Below are 15,862 nucleotides of genomic sequence, written 5' to 3' on the forward strand. Positions count from 1 at the left end.
CAGTTGTCTGTCCTGGACTCCGTGCTATTCAGCAAACTCACGGATGATAAAAATGGTAAAATTATTCAGACAGTGAAGGCAGGTAAATTCCCGATACTAGTGAACGGGATGCTAAAATGACAGATGCCATTATGTCCTTAAATGCAGAATAAGGAGTGCATGACTTCGGCTGGGCTAAAAGATTATATTTATTACTGTATCACTTATCAGGAAAAGAGAATTTATGATCAGTGATCAACCTGAAGAAAATATTTAAGCAGTTGTTAAAAAGGGAAGTAAATGGGTGGTATAGAATCATAGAATGGTTAGTGTTGTAAGGGACCTTTAAAGGTCATTCAGTCCAGCCCCCCTGCAGTGAACAGGGACATCTTCCACTAGATCAGGTGGCTCAGAGCCCCATCCAACATGACCTTCAGTGTTTCCAGGGATGGGGCAAACAGAGATGGTAATGGAGAGAAAGTGAAGTAGAAAATCATTATGACACTAAATGCATCAGTGCTGCTCCCAGAGCTTGAACATACCTAGAGTTCTTGCACTATCCATTATAGTAATCAAAAGGTACAGCCTGTCTTCCATTTTGAGGAAAGAGTAGAATATTTTACCTTGCAAAAGATGAGCAATGTCTGAAATTAAGAGCAGCATGGACAAAGTGAGTTGGAAACAATCAGTTGATGGTTCTTCTATGAAGCTTCAGAAACTAAAACAAAACCGTCATCCTGCCGCTTTGAAGCAAAGGATGTATTTTACTAGGTAACACATAATCCTGAACACGCTGCCACAGGATGCTATGAAGGTCAAAAGTATAAAGTGATGTGAAACACCAGCAAGCAAATTCATGGGGAAGAAGTCTATTAGAGGCCAGTTTAGTCATGTTTTTGTCTGTGTTTGTGGGGTGTTATTTTGGGGGTTGGTGTGTGTGTGGTTTTTGTTTTGTTTTTTTTTTCCTGTTAAGAGGATTTTCCTGTTAAGAGAATTGCTGGAAGCTGATGGCATACCGGGAGAACTGTCACAGGACAAGCATAGAGTTGTAGGGTTTTTTTCTCGTTGCAGTGCAAAGTCTTCCCTATTGAGATAGGATGCAAGTCTAGCATACTTGAACGATGACAGCACACCTCTCAATTTGGTTTTTTGGGCTTTTTTTGATGGCAGCTCATATCCTAATATGCCTGTGCTTATAGCTTGTCATATCCATTTTGCTGGTGGAGTAGCATAGGTTTGACTCCAAACTAGAAATTAATCAGACTGTGAAATAGTAGACTTAGGTATTTATATGTAGTGTAGAAATAGAAATACGTTTGCAGAACTGAACTGCTGATCCCAGTGATGGCAAATTACAATGATGACAATGTTCAGTAGCTATGAGTTGGGGAAACAGTAATACTAAACACATTTCTGGAGGGGTACTTGTTTATTGTTCATTGTTTTACATTGGACTGTTGTATGCTAAAATGGCTAATCTGCAGTGCTCTGATAAGAATTTTGTGTTACTGAATAAATAAATTAATGATGCATCTTCAACTAAAATAGGGACTAGTGTAACTTCTAAAGATGGAAATAAAAACAAGAAGAGCCAGGAGAGATTTAGTGGCCGCCTCCTTGTTTAGAGGAAATGCATTCTCAATATTTGTGATAGATTTCTTTCTCTTTTTCCTTCTGGAATCTAGTAATGAAATTTTAGCTTGTTGTGAGACAAGAGTGTAGATTTTTTGTTGTTGTTGTTCTTTTTCTTCATAGGCTGCAAACCCAGAGGAAAATGACACATTAACTGATGTAAATCCAAGACTTAAAGAAGAAACTGATACGACTACAAGACTGGAGGAATTATGTCCTTCTGCTTGTTCAGATGATGCACAGCAGGCTGTTCCAGGCCAGAGTGAGGTGGTACACAGTTATAAATCTGTAACTCTAGGAACTAAAGAGTGTTCTCCTGCTGCAGAGGCTGAGAAGACTAGTTCCGGCTCAGTTGATCAGACTACAAGTGATATGCCTGTTAGTCCTTCAAGTTACAGAGCACTGTGTGGTGTTGAAAACTGTGTTCGTAAAGAAATCAGCCTTGTTCCTGATGGTGACAAACTGCCACCGCTTTTGCTTGCAGTGGGTGAAAAAGGAAAAGGTAAAATTTGAGAATTTTGTTAATATTTAATGACCTCATGCAAGATTCTAAATATGAACTTGTATGTATATAATTTGTATTTTAGTACCATTCTGATCCCTCATTTATTTGCTGCAAATTGGAATGGATTGTTGGGTAACTGAACATGCACTATTAACAGTATCAATATGTTATGAAAAGAATACTTCGTGACTTAAATTCATTACAGTAGTGACTGTGCTTACTGATGATAACTGAAAGTACCAGTACATGGATGAGGAGACAGCATACACAGTTTGTCAGTAATTACAAAATGAATGGTAGCCCTAGTTTGCACCTTGTTGAAAGTTACTGCTTTATTTTTATATGTTCCTTGAATCTTAGGGTGAGCAAGCTGTTCATTGGTTGATCTGTAGTAATTCTAAGTATGAGGATAATTACCAGCCTCTTAAGATAGGAGGATGGGACAGTGTTTTATATGCACTGATCTGTAATTCTTGTTTTAGGTAGTTGGCTGACATGTTTAACTTAATTGGGTGTTAATTTATTTAGATCCTCTAGTGGAAGAACATCCATCTCACCAACAGGTCACTCTGCTTCTTGTGGAAGAAAGTCCTAATCCATTAACTTTTATCCTAAATGCAAACTTGCTTGTGAATGTCAAGCTAATGACTTGTAAGTAGCGCACCTTATCTTTTCCACTGAATCCAGCTTTCTTTTTCTGACCGTGAAACAACATTACTGTGGTATCCACCTTTTTAATTACAGATTCTTCAGAGAAGTGCTGGTGCTTCTCAACAAATGGACTACATGGTTTGGGTCAGGCAGAAATTGTCATTCTGTTGCAGTGTTTGCCAGATGAAGAGATTTTTCCTAGTGAAATATTCAAATTATTTATTGACATCTACAAGGATGCAATGAAAGGTATGTGATTTTAATGTCTAAATTTTACTTTAGAATATCTTCTTGATGATCTATAAAGCTGGAAGTTGATATGTAATTTTTCTTCAAGTATTTGTTAGGTATCTAATGATTCTGTTGAAAAATCTTGCAGTGTTAGCCTTGGGCTCTAAATAAGAGGGGGAAAAAAAAGTTTCTTTGTTTCATATACTTCTGTAAACATTGTTTTTGCTGTTTGTTTTGGTGTTATTCAGTCATACTATACTAGAGATTCTGGGTATAAGTTCTTGAGTGTATGGTTTAGGACATCTGGAACTTCATTTGTAGAAGTACAGTACTCTTGTGTGTATAGGTGTTTGAGGTCTGTTAATCGAAGTTCATCAATTGGTGTGTTCCAAAACATTGTACACTTCAGGGGTTTTGGTATTCTTTGCAAAAAACTAGTTTCATGTACAAGTTAATTCAGTTAATAAATACTGAACACTTAGTCTATGGGTTTAGATGTCTGTCAGACTTTCAGGAAGATATGAGATACACCGTATGTCTTACAACTGGTTAGAGTAGTTTTCTTGACACCGATGTGTTACTTCTCCAGATGTGTAAAGACTCTGTTTCTCTTTCTACAGGAAGGTTAATAAGAAACATGGAAAACATTACTTTTACTGAAAACTTTCTCGGTAGCAAAGAACATGGAGGATTCCTGTTTGTTTCACCAATTTTTCAGAAACTTGATGATCAGATTCTACCAGATAACCCTTTTCTTTATGGCATTCTTATCCATAAAATGGAAATTCCCTGGGTGAAAGTTTTTCCAATCCGTTTAATGTTGAGATTGGGAGCAGAATATGGGGGTAAGTTTTAATGCTTTAAATAGCTGTATGAGTGTAAAATTCCCTTTGGAAAATGAAAGGTTTCTAGACAAGCAAAATATTTGAAATCATCTTTGCAGTATTTTGTATTGCACCTGTGTAATGCTGAAGTTTCATACATAGGAAGCCACCTATTAAGACACTTGGGATTTACATTGTGTTATTGGAGTCCCTTGATTATATTCTTAGATTATGAGAAAGATAAGAAAGCAGAACTGACAGTAGTAAACTCAAAATGTCTGACTTCTGTTGTCATAGGAGAAAAGTTTGAAGGGAAGTTCAGAAGCCCCATATACAACTCTCACAAGTTGGTTTTTTGAATTAAATTACTGAAATTTAGTATATGGGCAAAATATTACCGCTTCATCAAATGGATAAAGGTATTCGTTACTTATAAGGATAACTTATTAATACATTCGAAGTCTCTAGGCCTGTAAAAATGCAGGACACATGCTTTCCAAGTGAAGTGGATGGGGAGCATGTAAATGTGCACCGCCACAGGTTGTGCAGTGACACAGCATCCTTGTGGGAATTATCTTCCACAGTCTGCTGCAGGCTGAATGGGAGAATTTTGCACTCTGACAACAAGGTGTATGCTGACTCTGCTCCAGCCTCACCAAACGAAAGCGTTTATGCAGATTCCCATTGCCTTGAAGAGCAGATAAAGCTAGCTTGAGCAAGACCTGAAAGCAGATACTGTCCTAAATGCCTTGTAGAGTTGCTTGTGTACTTACCTGAGTAACGCAGGCATTTACTTCAGTGATATCGGTGCTGATTTGTTTCCTGTTGCACTGCTGCTTATGATCTAGAGAGCAGGAGTTCAGATAAGGTGCAGCATGCAGCAGTTACTTAAGTGGAATGGAATTAAAAAAGGGGTCATAGACAGCTTTCCTCACTTCAATGCATTTTTGCTAAATAAGCCTACTATTCTAGAAGCTTCCAGTCCATAAATACGTATCAGCCACTTGTTCATGGATTTCCTGAGTCAATAGCAGATTTCTACTGGCCAGGCTTCTGACTGCATGTTGACATGGGTGGTAGCTTCTTTGTCATTCTTCTTTCTCCTAACAAACTACTTGTCTTTTTTTTTTTTTAACCAATTTTGCATCTTTGGCCTAGCAGTCCTGACTTTGCTGTGTTACCTGTCTTGTTTTCAAACAGCTTCATACTGTATCCGGTGGTCTCCTGCCTTTCATTGTCTTCCCTAGTTTCCATCTGCCTGTGTTTCCCATTGCAGCCATGGGACTTTAAAGCATGTTACTTTGTATGAACATCCTCACTCACTCTATTCTTGCTTATCTGTACGAAGTGGTACTTCACTTTGTATTGCAGCATTAACAAAGAAGCAGATGTTAACCTGTATGGTATTCTTATTCAAGCAACTACAAAGCCTTGCAACCCCTCCCACAGCTGGTCACCCAAAGACTCAACCCAGGATGTTTCTGCCCAGATCACCTGTTGCAAGAAACATAGCTGTCAAAGCATACCAAAGCAGCAACAAGTTTCTGACACAAAATTACTGCTGCCCGAGAGTGACTCCATGCAGCGACATTGCAGTAGGATTTAACCATGGGTGGGGAAACCATGCAGTGGGATGAAGGACAGCCTGTACCAGAGAATCAGAGAGGGGCTGTAGTTCCTTTGGCTGGTCAGAGACTGAGATAAGAAACATCGGCTATAGCTGAAAATAAAAATAAATACTTGGATTAGCAAATCTTACAGTTGTTGATAGGTAAACGTGACCTTTTGTTTTTTCCTTCCTTCATCTTAGCATATCCGACTCCTGTAGTAAGTTTCAGGCACCGGAAGCCACTGTTTGGAGAGATAGGACACACAATTATGAATCTGCTTGTTGTGAGTAAATGTTTCATTCTCTTTTCGTGTTGTAATTTAGATTGTATAAAATATCCTCAAAACTATTCTTGAAAGAGTTATTTTTCGCAAAGGGCTGATATCTTTGTTCTTCATACCTGACTTGAAACTTCCTTACCAAAGAGTATTTATATGTGAGTCAGGAAAGCTATGTCTTTCACATTACATCATTATGCATTAGTTCTGGTATTAAGAAATGGCTTTAAATGAATAAGGAAAATGCTGACATTTACATTCAAGCTGTTAATAATTGTTCAGTTGCATTTTTCTCTTTCAAGCATTGGTGTGGTGCAAGAATTCTAGTCTTAAATGTAATATTTTTTGAATCTGAAAGTTGACAGGCAGATGCTGTGGTCTAACTGTACCAGTAATTACTTTGTCACACAAACATAATCTTAACACAATTAACTAGTCTGTCTTATGTGAAGAACTTTGATTTTTGGCAGAATTGTCAGAGTAAGTCAGGGCTGGAATTTATGCCATTCACTGAGGAAGTTCTTTCTCTGTTACTCAAATAATTTGATTTAAACTTCAGTAAGCCTGTATTCCTGACCAGTAACCTTCTTCTAATACTTAGATAGAATTTACCGTTAATGCTGTGATGAAAAGTGCTGTGAGGCTGTGGAGAGAATTGCATGTATTATTTAGGTGACCGCTAAATCCTCTCTTATAAGTCTAGAGACTGTTACAGCTGAAATGAAACTGCAGTCTTTGGCCCCTCTTTTCTTTTTTGCCGCTGTTGATGTCCATGTCATCACATAAGGTATCAATCAGAAGAGTTGCACCATCTGAAAAACAGTGTGTTTTTTCTAAATGGAGGAATCTTACATTTTAATTCCATGAGCCAGCTCCCTGCCTGACTGGTGAAGTGCCAGTACCAATGTGGAATTGCATCTTCAGACTTTGAGGAAGGCGACTTCTGTGGAGTTTATATGAAGCTGGGTTAGAGTTACTCCGATTCTCCTTCATAGCTGTGTTTGTAATGTAGCTTCAAGCAGGCAGTGGGAGCATGTGCTCCTTGGCAGGACTACCTTATTTGATGCAGCAGGAGGATGCATTTGTAAGATATCAAAAAGAACATTTTGCAGTTATTACATTTTTAACTACACACGGTGCAAATCCTCAATTAAAGATCATATAAAATCTCGTACCGCACAAGTGACTGAAGTTGTGGTAAATGATGAAGGCAAAGGCCGTCTGTGATGTGTATCCTTCATATTGCTAAAACAATGCCAGCTCAGTTGAATCTTTTGATGCAGAGATCTATTCATAAATACCCTTCTTGCTACAGCTGTGATTACCTGTCTCAGCTGATGACAAGAGCCTTCTGTAACCTTTCTTAGCTGCGTTAGTAAAGGTGAATGAGACCATTTTACACCTAATGTTCTTCTGGAATAAAACAGAATAGGAAAATTTTGCAGGAGTGGCTGAGATGATAGATCGTATCATAGATCGTACAATAGATCATAACTTCTGTCAGAGCAAGGTATGAGAAACAGTGCCGTATTCAAGCTATAGCTCAAGAAGTTAGAGCTGTAAGAGACAGAGCGTGAGCCTGGAAAAAAGCTATATGCGGTCTTCCATGCTTTGCCTTTCTGTCAGAGATGGAAGGTGTTGAAGTATTTTATTACCTAAAACACTGTAAGATCCTAAAATGCATAAAGTAGCCATAGTCTAAATAACCCACTAGTAAATAGAGCTACCTTGTCAGTGCTATATATTTGTTTATATATTCACTAAGGTACCCTTCGCCTACATCATAGCAGGAAAAAAGTCTTTAGCAACCCTTAATGTCATTATTCTTTAGAAGTGTTAGAGATGTATGTAAAGTACTTTAGTTAAATAATATTTGTTATAAAAGGTAAGAAAGTGATACTTAATTGTCCGCTAACATAAAAACGTCATCTGTTACAGGACCTTAGAAATTATCAGTATACTTTGCATACTATAGACAACCTGTTTGTTCATGTGGAAATGGGTAGAAGCTGTATTAAAATACCCCTAAGGAAGTATAATGAGGTGAGTAAAATCATCTTGATTAGCTTTCTAATATACACTGCTTTAGTCTTTATTTTTAATATAATATCAGTCACATCTTTCACATGAGCTCCTTTTTTTTTTTCTTTTTTTTTTTTTTTTTTTTTTTTAAAAAAAGGATAGGGGGGCTGGTTCTTAGAGGCTGTAATTTTTTTATTCTGTAATCAGTTTCCAGGCAGTTCTGCAAGTGAATTCTCCACTTGATATCAGCTCTCTAGATGACTTTGCTATTTGCTGTGCAGTAGGCTCTTTGAACTTCAAACTGATGTAAGCATGTGATGGGGGGAGGGCATGGAATTATCTGAACACACATTTCCTTCTTCCTGGGTATGTTGGAAGGTGGATAATGATGAGTGAAAAGCTGAGCTTTAGGATACCTATTAAATGCAGAAAAATCAACAGTTTCTACAAAATCTTTTAGCATGTCTTTTCAAGGATTCTCTCTTACACATTTCCTGATGATGGTGGTTTGCGTAAAACTTGGGGAAAATAAAAAAATCTTTCTTGCCAGTGTAGTTTTTATTACAATTTGTTTACTTCAGCTTTAACAAAAAAAATCCCCTGAATAGTAAACTGCATGAGGCTTAATGGGTATTTTAGCCTTAAGACCAACAAAATCCGTACAGCTGATATTCTGCATTGTCCAGTGGTAGGTACTCAGACTTACTTATCCTTCTCAAATGAAGTAGTATTTTTATCATGCTTAGTGTTGGTCCAGCCTGTCATGGTAAACTGCATTGTTCAAACTCTCTGTAATTAACTATGTGAATAATTCTTGGGATTTGCTTTGAGAGATGGATTTTTCTAATGTCGTGTCTTTAAAGTGAATATTGTGAAGTGAGATTTGTCAGTTTAATGCCAAATTTTGTGTTGGCAGGTAATGAAGGTGATAAATTCTTCTAATGAACATGTAATTAGTATTGGAGCAAGTTTTAATACTGAAGCAGATTCTCACTTAGTGTGTGTGCAGAATAAGCATGGCCTCTATCACACACAAGCAATCAGTGCTACTGGACATCCCAGGAAAGGTAAGCTTGTCTAATTTGGCTTAGGGAGAAAAATCACATTTCTGGAGAAATTAGTTCGCTTTTAGGCTGTAAGGAAAAATCTGTATTCCCAGTAAGTGGTTGAGACAAAAAGTTCAGCATTCAAGCAGCAAAGCAATTTAAATTGCTTCTGTACTCGGCACTGGTGAGGCCTCACCTCAAGTACGGTGTCCAGTTCTGGGCCCCGCTGTACAAGAGGGACATTGAAGTGCTGGAGCGTGTCCAGAGGAGAGCGACCAGGCTGGTGAGGGGTCTGGAGACCAGGGCATGTGAGGAGAGGCTGAGGGAGCTGGGCATGTTTAGCTTGGAGAAGAGGCGGCTGAGGGGAGACCTCATTGCCCTCTACAGCTACCTGAAAGGAGGTTGGAGAGAGGTGGGTGTTGGCCTCTTCTCCCAGGTGAATAATGACAGGACCAGAGGAAATGGTGTGAAGCTGCGGCAGGGGAGGTTTAGATTAGATATTAGGAAGGACTACTCTACTGAAAGAGTGGTCAGGCACTGGAACAGCCTGCCCAGGGAGGTGGTTGAGTCACCGTCCCTAGAGGTGTTTAAGAAACGTCTAGATGTGGCACTTCAGGGCATGCTCTAGTGGCAGAGATTGTAGGGGTTTTTTTGTGTATGTATGGTTGGACTCAATTTCAAAGGTCCTTTCCAACCGTGAAGATTCGGTGATTCTAAATGCAAAATAAAATGTTGCTGGTTTATGTCAACACTTAGCTACCTTTTACAAATGTCACATTAAAGGGAGATTAATACTTTTTTCCTCCTTGTTTCCAGAATGTTATTAATATAACTTATATTTTCAGACAGATTCTTTACATATTTCAAAATCTAAATTTAATATTCATGTGAATTGGGCAATGTATTTACGCACGTAAACAAATAGTCTCAATAACCGAGTGTATAGAAATACAGTAACAGTGAGCAACACCTAGCAAACTGATAGCAACCACCTGTGCAGAGAAGAGTGTAGAGGGTACCCTTTAGGTTCTGAAAGTAATACAGCTGTGCAGCGTGGCAGCATGTCTGGGCTCATAAAGCATGCTTCTCAAAAAGGCCTGTTAGTCTGGGGGGAATTCCAGATTGATATGTGTGTACTCTTACCACCTCTAGTGTCAACTTGAAATGTTGTTCTGTGCTTCATTAAGCATAACTACTTAGCATGTTCTTGTTTGAAGCACTGTGTGCATGGAAATTCACTTATGTTGTCTTTGCTTCCAGTTGCTTTTAGTACCTCTGAAAATTATCTAAAACTTCAGGAATATCTTCTGTAAATAAATTAAATTTAACAGTTGAGCGGCATGTCTAAAAACCCATACCACTGTTTCTTCAACTATTTCTCCTTTTCGTACATGGAGCTTTTCTGGCTTGCCTGTGTTGGCTTGCCACCAGTACCTTAAAAGGATATTGTATGTATTCAGAAAATAAGTTAACAAAGCTGGTCTTTTTTGCCAAGGTCTGATTGGAAAAAATTCTTCTCTCTTTAGAGAGTTATGTTTCATACAGTCCTGCCAGTAAGGGATTTCTGTTAGCACTTTCAGTATAGCAGTACCTTTTTTTGCCTGCCTTTTTGAAAGGGAATGCAAATTAAATGTTAGTAATGACAAACTTGAGTGATATGGAGTGGTACTCACTTTGTTCCTACTTTTTCTAGTTACGGGTGCAAGTTTTGTGGTGTTTAATGGAGCCTTAAAAACATCTTCAGGATTTTTAGCTAAATCCAGTATAGTTGAAGGTAAGAATTTTAGAAAAAAATTTTAAAAAAAAATAAAAATAGAAGCAGTCTTGTGCAGGATCTTTATTCTCAGTAAGCTAAACTTTGTCTTTTCAGGATTTTTAACTTTGTATAAAAACTATTGCAAACAAATGCTGTATGGAAAATACGTGCTAGTTCACCTAAAAGATACTAAGTTGGTTTTTTTAACATATTTTGCTTTAGTCAGTGCAAGTCTCTTTGACTTTCCTTTACAGCTGCCTACATCTGGAACTGTTTTCGTTGCCGTATTCATGAAATACATATATTATCACAGACATGCAAAAAAACTTCTAAGATTAATCAAAGATTGATCTTTCAGTCTTAGTTCTGTTGACAAGAAAGGTTTTCATTACTTCCTCTTTCATGTAACACTTAATGGTGTAGTTGGGTGGTGGAGTCCATTTGATGCGCCTTTATTAACGAGCTGTAGGAGAGGGTTGGTCCCACTAGAATTTAAGCCAAGATTCTACTAAAAAGCTGTGCTACTCTTTCTGTAGATAAGTTGGAATTTTAACTGGTTTTCTTCTAGATGGATTAATGGTACAAATAACACCAGAAACAATGGAAAACCTACGTCAGGCATTAAGAGACAAGAAGGACTTTAAAATAACTTGTGGCAAAACGGATACAGGAGACATAAAAGAATATGTAGATATTTGCTGGGTAGAAAATGAAGAGAAAACAAACAAAAGGTAAACATATTACCAAAGCAAAACATCTTGGAGAATTCTTGTTCCCAATTTTCAAATATCCGCCTTTAATTTCTTGAAATTAATCTAAGGGTATTTTTATTGAAAGAAAGTACTTGATACTAAAACTTGAAAGGGGATAGAACAGTAAACTACCTGCAATCCTCTAGATGTCACCAACAGAACAATTTTGCTTGTAGTTCACCAAAATTTAATACAGTTTTCTCTGTTCAAAAGTTGACAGGAAAAGTGCATGAATCCTCACTTCCCTTTGAAAGTCCTCTATCAAATCAGTAATGAGTTTGTGTGGGGATGCAATTAATCTGTTTAAGGTTCTTTGTCAGGGGGATGTTGGAAGTGCGTAGAACTGCCCTTGGCCATTCACTGCTTGGAATGCCAGCATTCAACAAAGCTAAAGGAGGTGCAAGACATCTTTATTGGTCGTGATTTGAATGCTTGTTTATGTAGTTTCAAACTTAAATTGTACTAACTCAGAACTTGTCTCATCTTAAGTTGTTTCTCACACCATGCATTTGACTTGGTATACCATTTTCTGTGGCTTCTCTGACCAGTTACAACAAACAGTGTCTTTACCGAAGGTGGTTTATAGCTTCTTAAACCTGTAAGGTTAGGTTTTTATTAAGTGTTGTTTGTTTTCTGTTCAGGATATTTCTTTTTGTAGCATCTGTATTTTCATGGGTACAAGTCTTGTATTACATTTTCTTGTAAAGCTGTTCAAATAGCATTTAAGGAGGGGTAAATGTTATTTCATACAAGTTATTCAATCTAAATCATAAAACCTTGTTGTAATTATTAACCATAACATTATGTTCCATAGAACTTTAAGCCCAATCGATGGAAAACCAATGGAAGGAACACAGAGTGAAAAAGTACCACAAGGCAGAGACTTTGAAAGAGAGGGAAGAGTTATGAAGTGTACCGAAGTTAGTAAACTACATTGTTCTTGAGTCTTTTTGTTACTTTTAGAACAATTAAGTGGTGAAGTGATCATACTAAGTGATACTGCTAAAGAAACTAACTTACTTGATGTACAGCCATACTGATAGGCAGAATGTTCTCAGTAGCTCTTTGATAAGTTTACATGCTTTTCATTTTTCTCATCTGAAAAAGACTAAAAGCCTCTTAGCATTGATAACTCTATAAAGATATACTCCAGATATTCTCACGGCCACTTAAGTATTTTGATTGAGTATATGAAATACTAGAATACTTTTGCCGGCAAACAAGCATTATAGCTTGCTCTGTTCTGCATTGTGTGTGTACTCAACTATTCTTTTCCTTATTTTTCAATACAACCAGGCTGCTGACTGTCCTTATCCTTTCTATAATTTCAGGTATACTATTTTCTAAAGGACCGTGAACTATCCAGTCCTGTTCCTCACCAGTTTGCTAAAGAGATTGCTATCGCCTGCAGTACTGCTCTTTGCCGACACCTTAAAACCTTGAAAAATAATGGGATGAATAAAATAGGCCTAAGAGTTTCTGTTGACTCAGATATGGTAATCTTTCAATTTTTATTGCAGACACTCCAACTGAAATCTCTTTCTTGTAAAGACCTTGGATCTCTTTTTGAAAGCTTTTAGTTTTTTTGCCCTACCCCAGATCCAGACTGAGGATGGAATTTCATGAAGAAACTGTCTTAATGACTAGTTTTTCTTGAAAGGAATAGTCCCTATTCTGCCCAAATTCCCTAGTAGCTGCTTGCAGTAAGCTGTCAGTCCTTCCCTAGTTCTAACTCTCTCTGGCAGTCATCTGCCTCCAAGGTGAGTCAATTTAGAGAATCGTAGGGCTAATTTTCTGAGGCGTTTCTCGAATTACTGATGGTTTTGCTCCTTAATGTAGTTCCGTAAGGGATATTTGCATCAAAATCCGTACAGCAGAAAAGGACAGGTCTACCCAGCTGACAGTGGAAGAGAGGGAAGGCAAGGCTTTCCAGCATGCGATGCCCCTCAAAAGATCACAAAACTGTAGAACAGTTCAGTTCCTTGCCTCTGAAGGTGTTCTGTGTTACACTTCCTCAGCTTTTTTTGAGAGAAGCTGGAAATACAGTCCTGAAAATCCAATTTTCAGTAGTATATTTTGAAATTAATAGCAACTGTGATACTAGGACACAATCACATCACTCCTGGGTATCGGACTGAAGCAGTGTGGGAAACAGAGGATGCGTGTCCCTGTAAACCTATGCGGAATGTTGCATGCTTCTTGATGGCAAGCCTAATCATTCATGGTTGGCTTCAAAGACCATCCAGCTCCCAGTGTTTGAATGTTATTTTGTTACTTCATGCTAGCTGAAATACTGTTTTACCAAGATACTACACTTTTGCGCTGTCGTGTTGATAAAAAAAATGTTAGTATCAACATTAATGTGTTTTCCTTCTAGGTTGAGTACTTAGCCGGATCTGGAGGTCACCTTCTTCCACAGAACTATCTGAATGAATTGGACAGTGCTCTGATTCCTGTGATTCACGGTGGGATGTCAGATCCCACAAGTCTACCATTGAAAATGGAATTAATATTTTTCATTATAGAACATCTGTTTTGATGAGGCTGATTACAGGCAATATACTGATTTGCTAGATCTGAACACCAAAGTTGTAATGCTACAAACACTAAAAATGTTGAACTTACTAAACCTGTTATGTTTTAATAGATTTTCAGGCTGTTTTTTAAAACCCTCAAGTCCTTTCTGGTTACTCTACCACAAAAGAATTGTAGTTTGTAATGTTTCCTAAAGTTCTGAAAGTTTACACTTAATACTGGTGCAGAAGAGGGCAGGTTTTGTTACCTCTTTACACAGCTGTAGCATTTTCTATATGTAGTGTAACTTTAAGCCATACTATCTTGCCTCTTAAATTCAGATAAATGTGTTACTGAAAATTGCTGTGGTTAGATCTAATTTCTGTCTGAAGCATGTGCTTTGCATGTGCAAATGAGCTAAAACACTGAAGTAGAAGCTGGCACAAAACTGTTTTCTTGCCATTTGAGATTCAAATACAAGATCTGTAGCTGACTGCAAACTTCATGTGTCAGTTATAAGTGCACACCTTCTGACACTTGTTATGGTCAGCACAAGGAAGAATTTTGCAGGTTTGTTTATGAAGATGTTGTAGTTGAAGTCCTTAACATTAGAGTATTATGCTGGTGCTTCAGGAACATATGCTCTGAATTAATTTTTTTTATAGAACAACTGATTTCTTTTCTTGTATTTATAAGGATTTATCTAACTTAAATGGATGCTATTTTTATAAATGCTGTTTTTTTTTTCTTTAGTCTGTGTTCAGAAGTCCTGATACAATTTGACCTTTAAAGGATTAATAAAAAACAGATTACCCTTGATGTAATCTACATGTAGCAATAAGTCAGACCAGAATTCTGCAATATCTTTTCTGCTCCTGTCTACTGCTTTTGCCACCTCTTAGTAGCCACCTTTACTTTCAGGGAGAATTGATGTATTAAGTGTGAATTTTCATGAACAGATTGATTTTTAGTATACCTGAGTTCATGTATAGTTACGTATTTTTGATATTGGGTCATTAAGATCTATTTATGTACTTGTGATGCATGTGATTTGTACTGAGGTTCAATGAACCATAATTGGGGTTTGGTAACTGTCACACAACTGTTTATCAAGAACAGAACCAAAACTAAATACATACAGGATCTATATTGTTTTAGTAAAAATGCTGGTACCATTTTTGTAATGAGACTAAACTTGGATGCCTTCTTGATGCTAATAAGGGGATATTTTCTGTTTTTGTATCAAAAACAATTTGTAACTTAACCTAATCCGCTCTGCTGTTACCTGTGCTTTAAAATACCAGTTCTAGAAGGGTTCAGGCTTCAAGATCCTGACCCAGGAGGAAACTGGGGCTGCGTTTGAGCTGGTTAACGTGACTTCTTCAGAGAACCTGCAGTCCTGGAGAAGAGATGAAGACCACACCATATGCAGTATGAACAACCGTGTCCTTGCTTGAAAACAAGCTGCAGCCGGACAGCCAAGAAGCAACAGCGAAGGGTTGAACAGAAGCGAAGGACTGTGGCGGGGTCGGAGGTGGCTGTTGTACCCTGAACTGTGTGGGCCAGGCCATGGGGGTAACCAAAGGAACAGCTGCCACTCGCCCTCTACTAACTCCTTTAAGTAATGATCATGAGGAAAGTTAACTAAAATGCTTGATATCTTATCACTGTTATTTAAAAAAAAAAAAAAAAAAAAAAAAAGACAACTTCTTGGTGGATGTGTCTGGTCTTTGCAGTGTTTTGGGGAGCCTGGACCTGTTCCAAGACATGGACCTGTTGGAGCGGAGCGAGTCCACAGGAGGGCCGTGGAGATGTTCTGAGCCCTGGAGGCCCTCCGCTGTGAGGATGGGCTCAGGGAGCTGGGGTTGTTCAGCCTGGAGAAGAGAAGGCTCCGGGGAGACCTTACAGCAGCCTTCCAGTACCTAAAGGTGGCTACAGGAAAGCTGGGGAGGGACACTTTACAAGGGCACGTAGTGACAGGACAAGGGCTAATGGCTTCAAAGTGAAAGAGGGTAGATTTAGATTAGATGTCAGGAAGCAATTCTTGAGTGTGAGGGTGATGA

At 38.1% G+C, this 15,862-nt stretch overlaps 1 protein-coding gene across 7 annotated transcripts in view; it reads left to right on the plus strand.

The window, feature by feature from the left end:
* ZFYVE16 (zinc finger FYVE-type containing 16) overlaps positions 1-15,475 on the plus strand; it is a 34,778-nt gene extending 19,303 nt beyond the window's left edge. For 6 of the 7 annotated variants that reach the window (XM_074571146.1, XM_074571142.1, XM_074571147.1 and 3 more), the window contains exons 7-18: positions 1,735-2,113; positions 2,645-2,767; positions 2,861-3,016; positions 3,619-3,843; positions 5,633-5,715; positions 7,648-7,752; positions 8,648-8,798; positions 10,471-10,551; positions 11,102-11,264; positions 12,100-12,205; positions 12,617-12,781; positions 13,663-15,475. In XM_074571146.1, coding sequence (XP_074427247.1) covers positions 1,735-2,113; positions 2,645-2,767; positions 2,861-3,016; positions 3,619-3,843; positions 5,633-5,715; positions 7,648-7,752; positions 8,648-8,798; positions 10,471-10,551; positions 11,102-11,264; positions 12,100-12,205; positions 12,617-12,781; positions 13,663-13,824 — 1,899 coding nt within the window. In that variant the 3' untranslated portion in view covers positions 13,825-15,475. The remainder of the gene's footprint in view (positions 1-1,734; positions 2,114-2,644; positions 2,768-2,860; positions 3,017-3,618; positions 3,844-5,632; positions 5,716-7,647; positions 7,753-8,647; positions 8,799-10,470; positions 10,552-11,101; positions 11,265-12,099; positions 12,206-12,616; positions 12,782-13,662) is intronic. The other variant, XM_074571148.1, reaches the window with a different exon arrangement.
* The last annotated feature ends 387 nt before the right edge of the window (positions 15,476-15,862 follow it).

This window comes from Larus michahellis, chromosome Z, assembly GCF_964199755.1.
Source record: "Larus michahellis chromosome Z, bLarMic1.1, whole genome shotgun sequence".
NCBI classification, from domain to species: Eukaryota; Metazoa; Chordata; class Aves; order Charadriiformes; family Laridae; genus Larus; species Larus michahellis.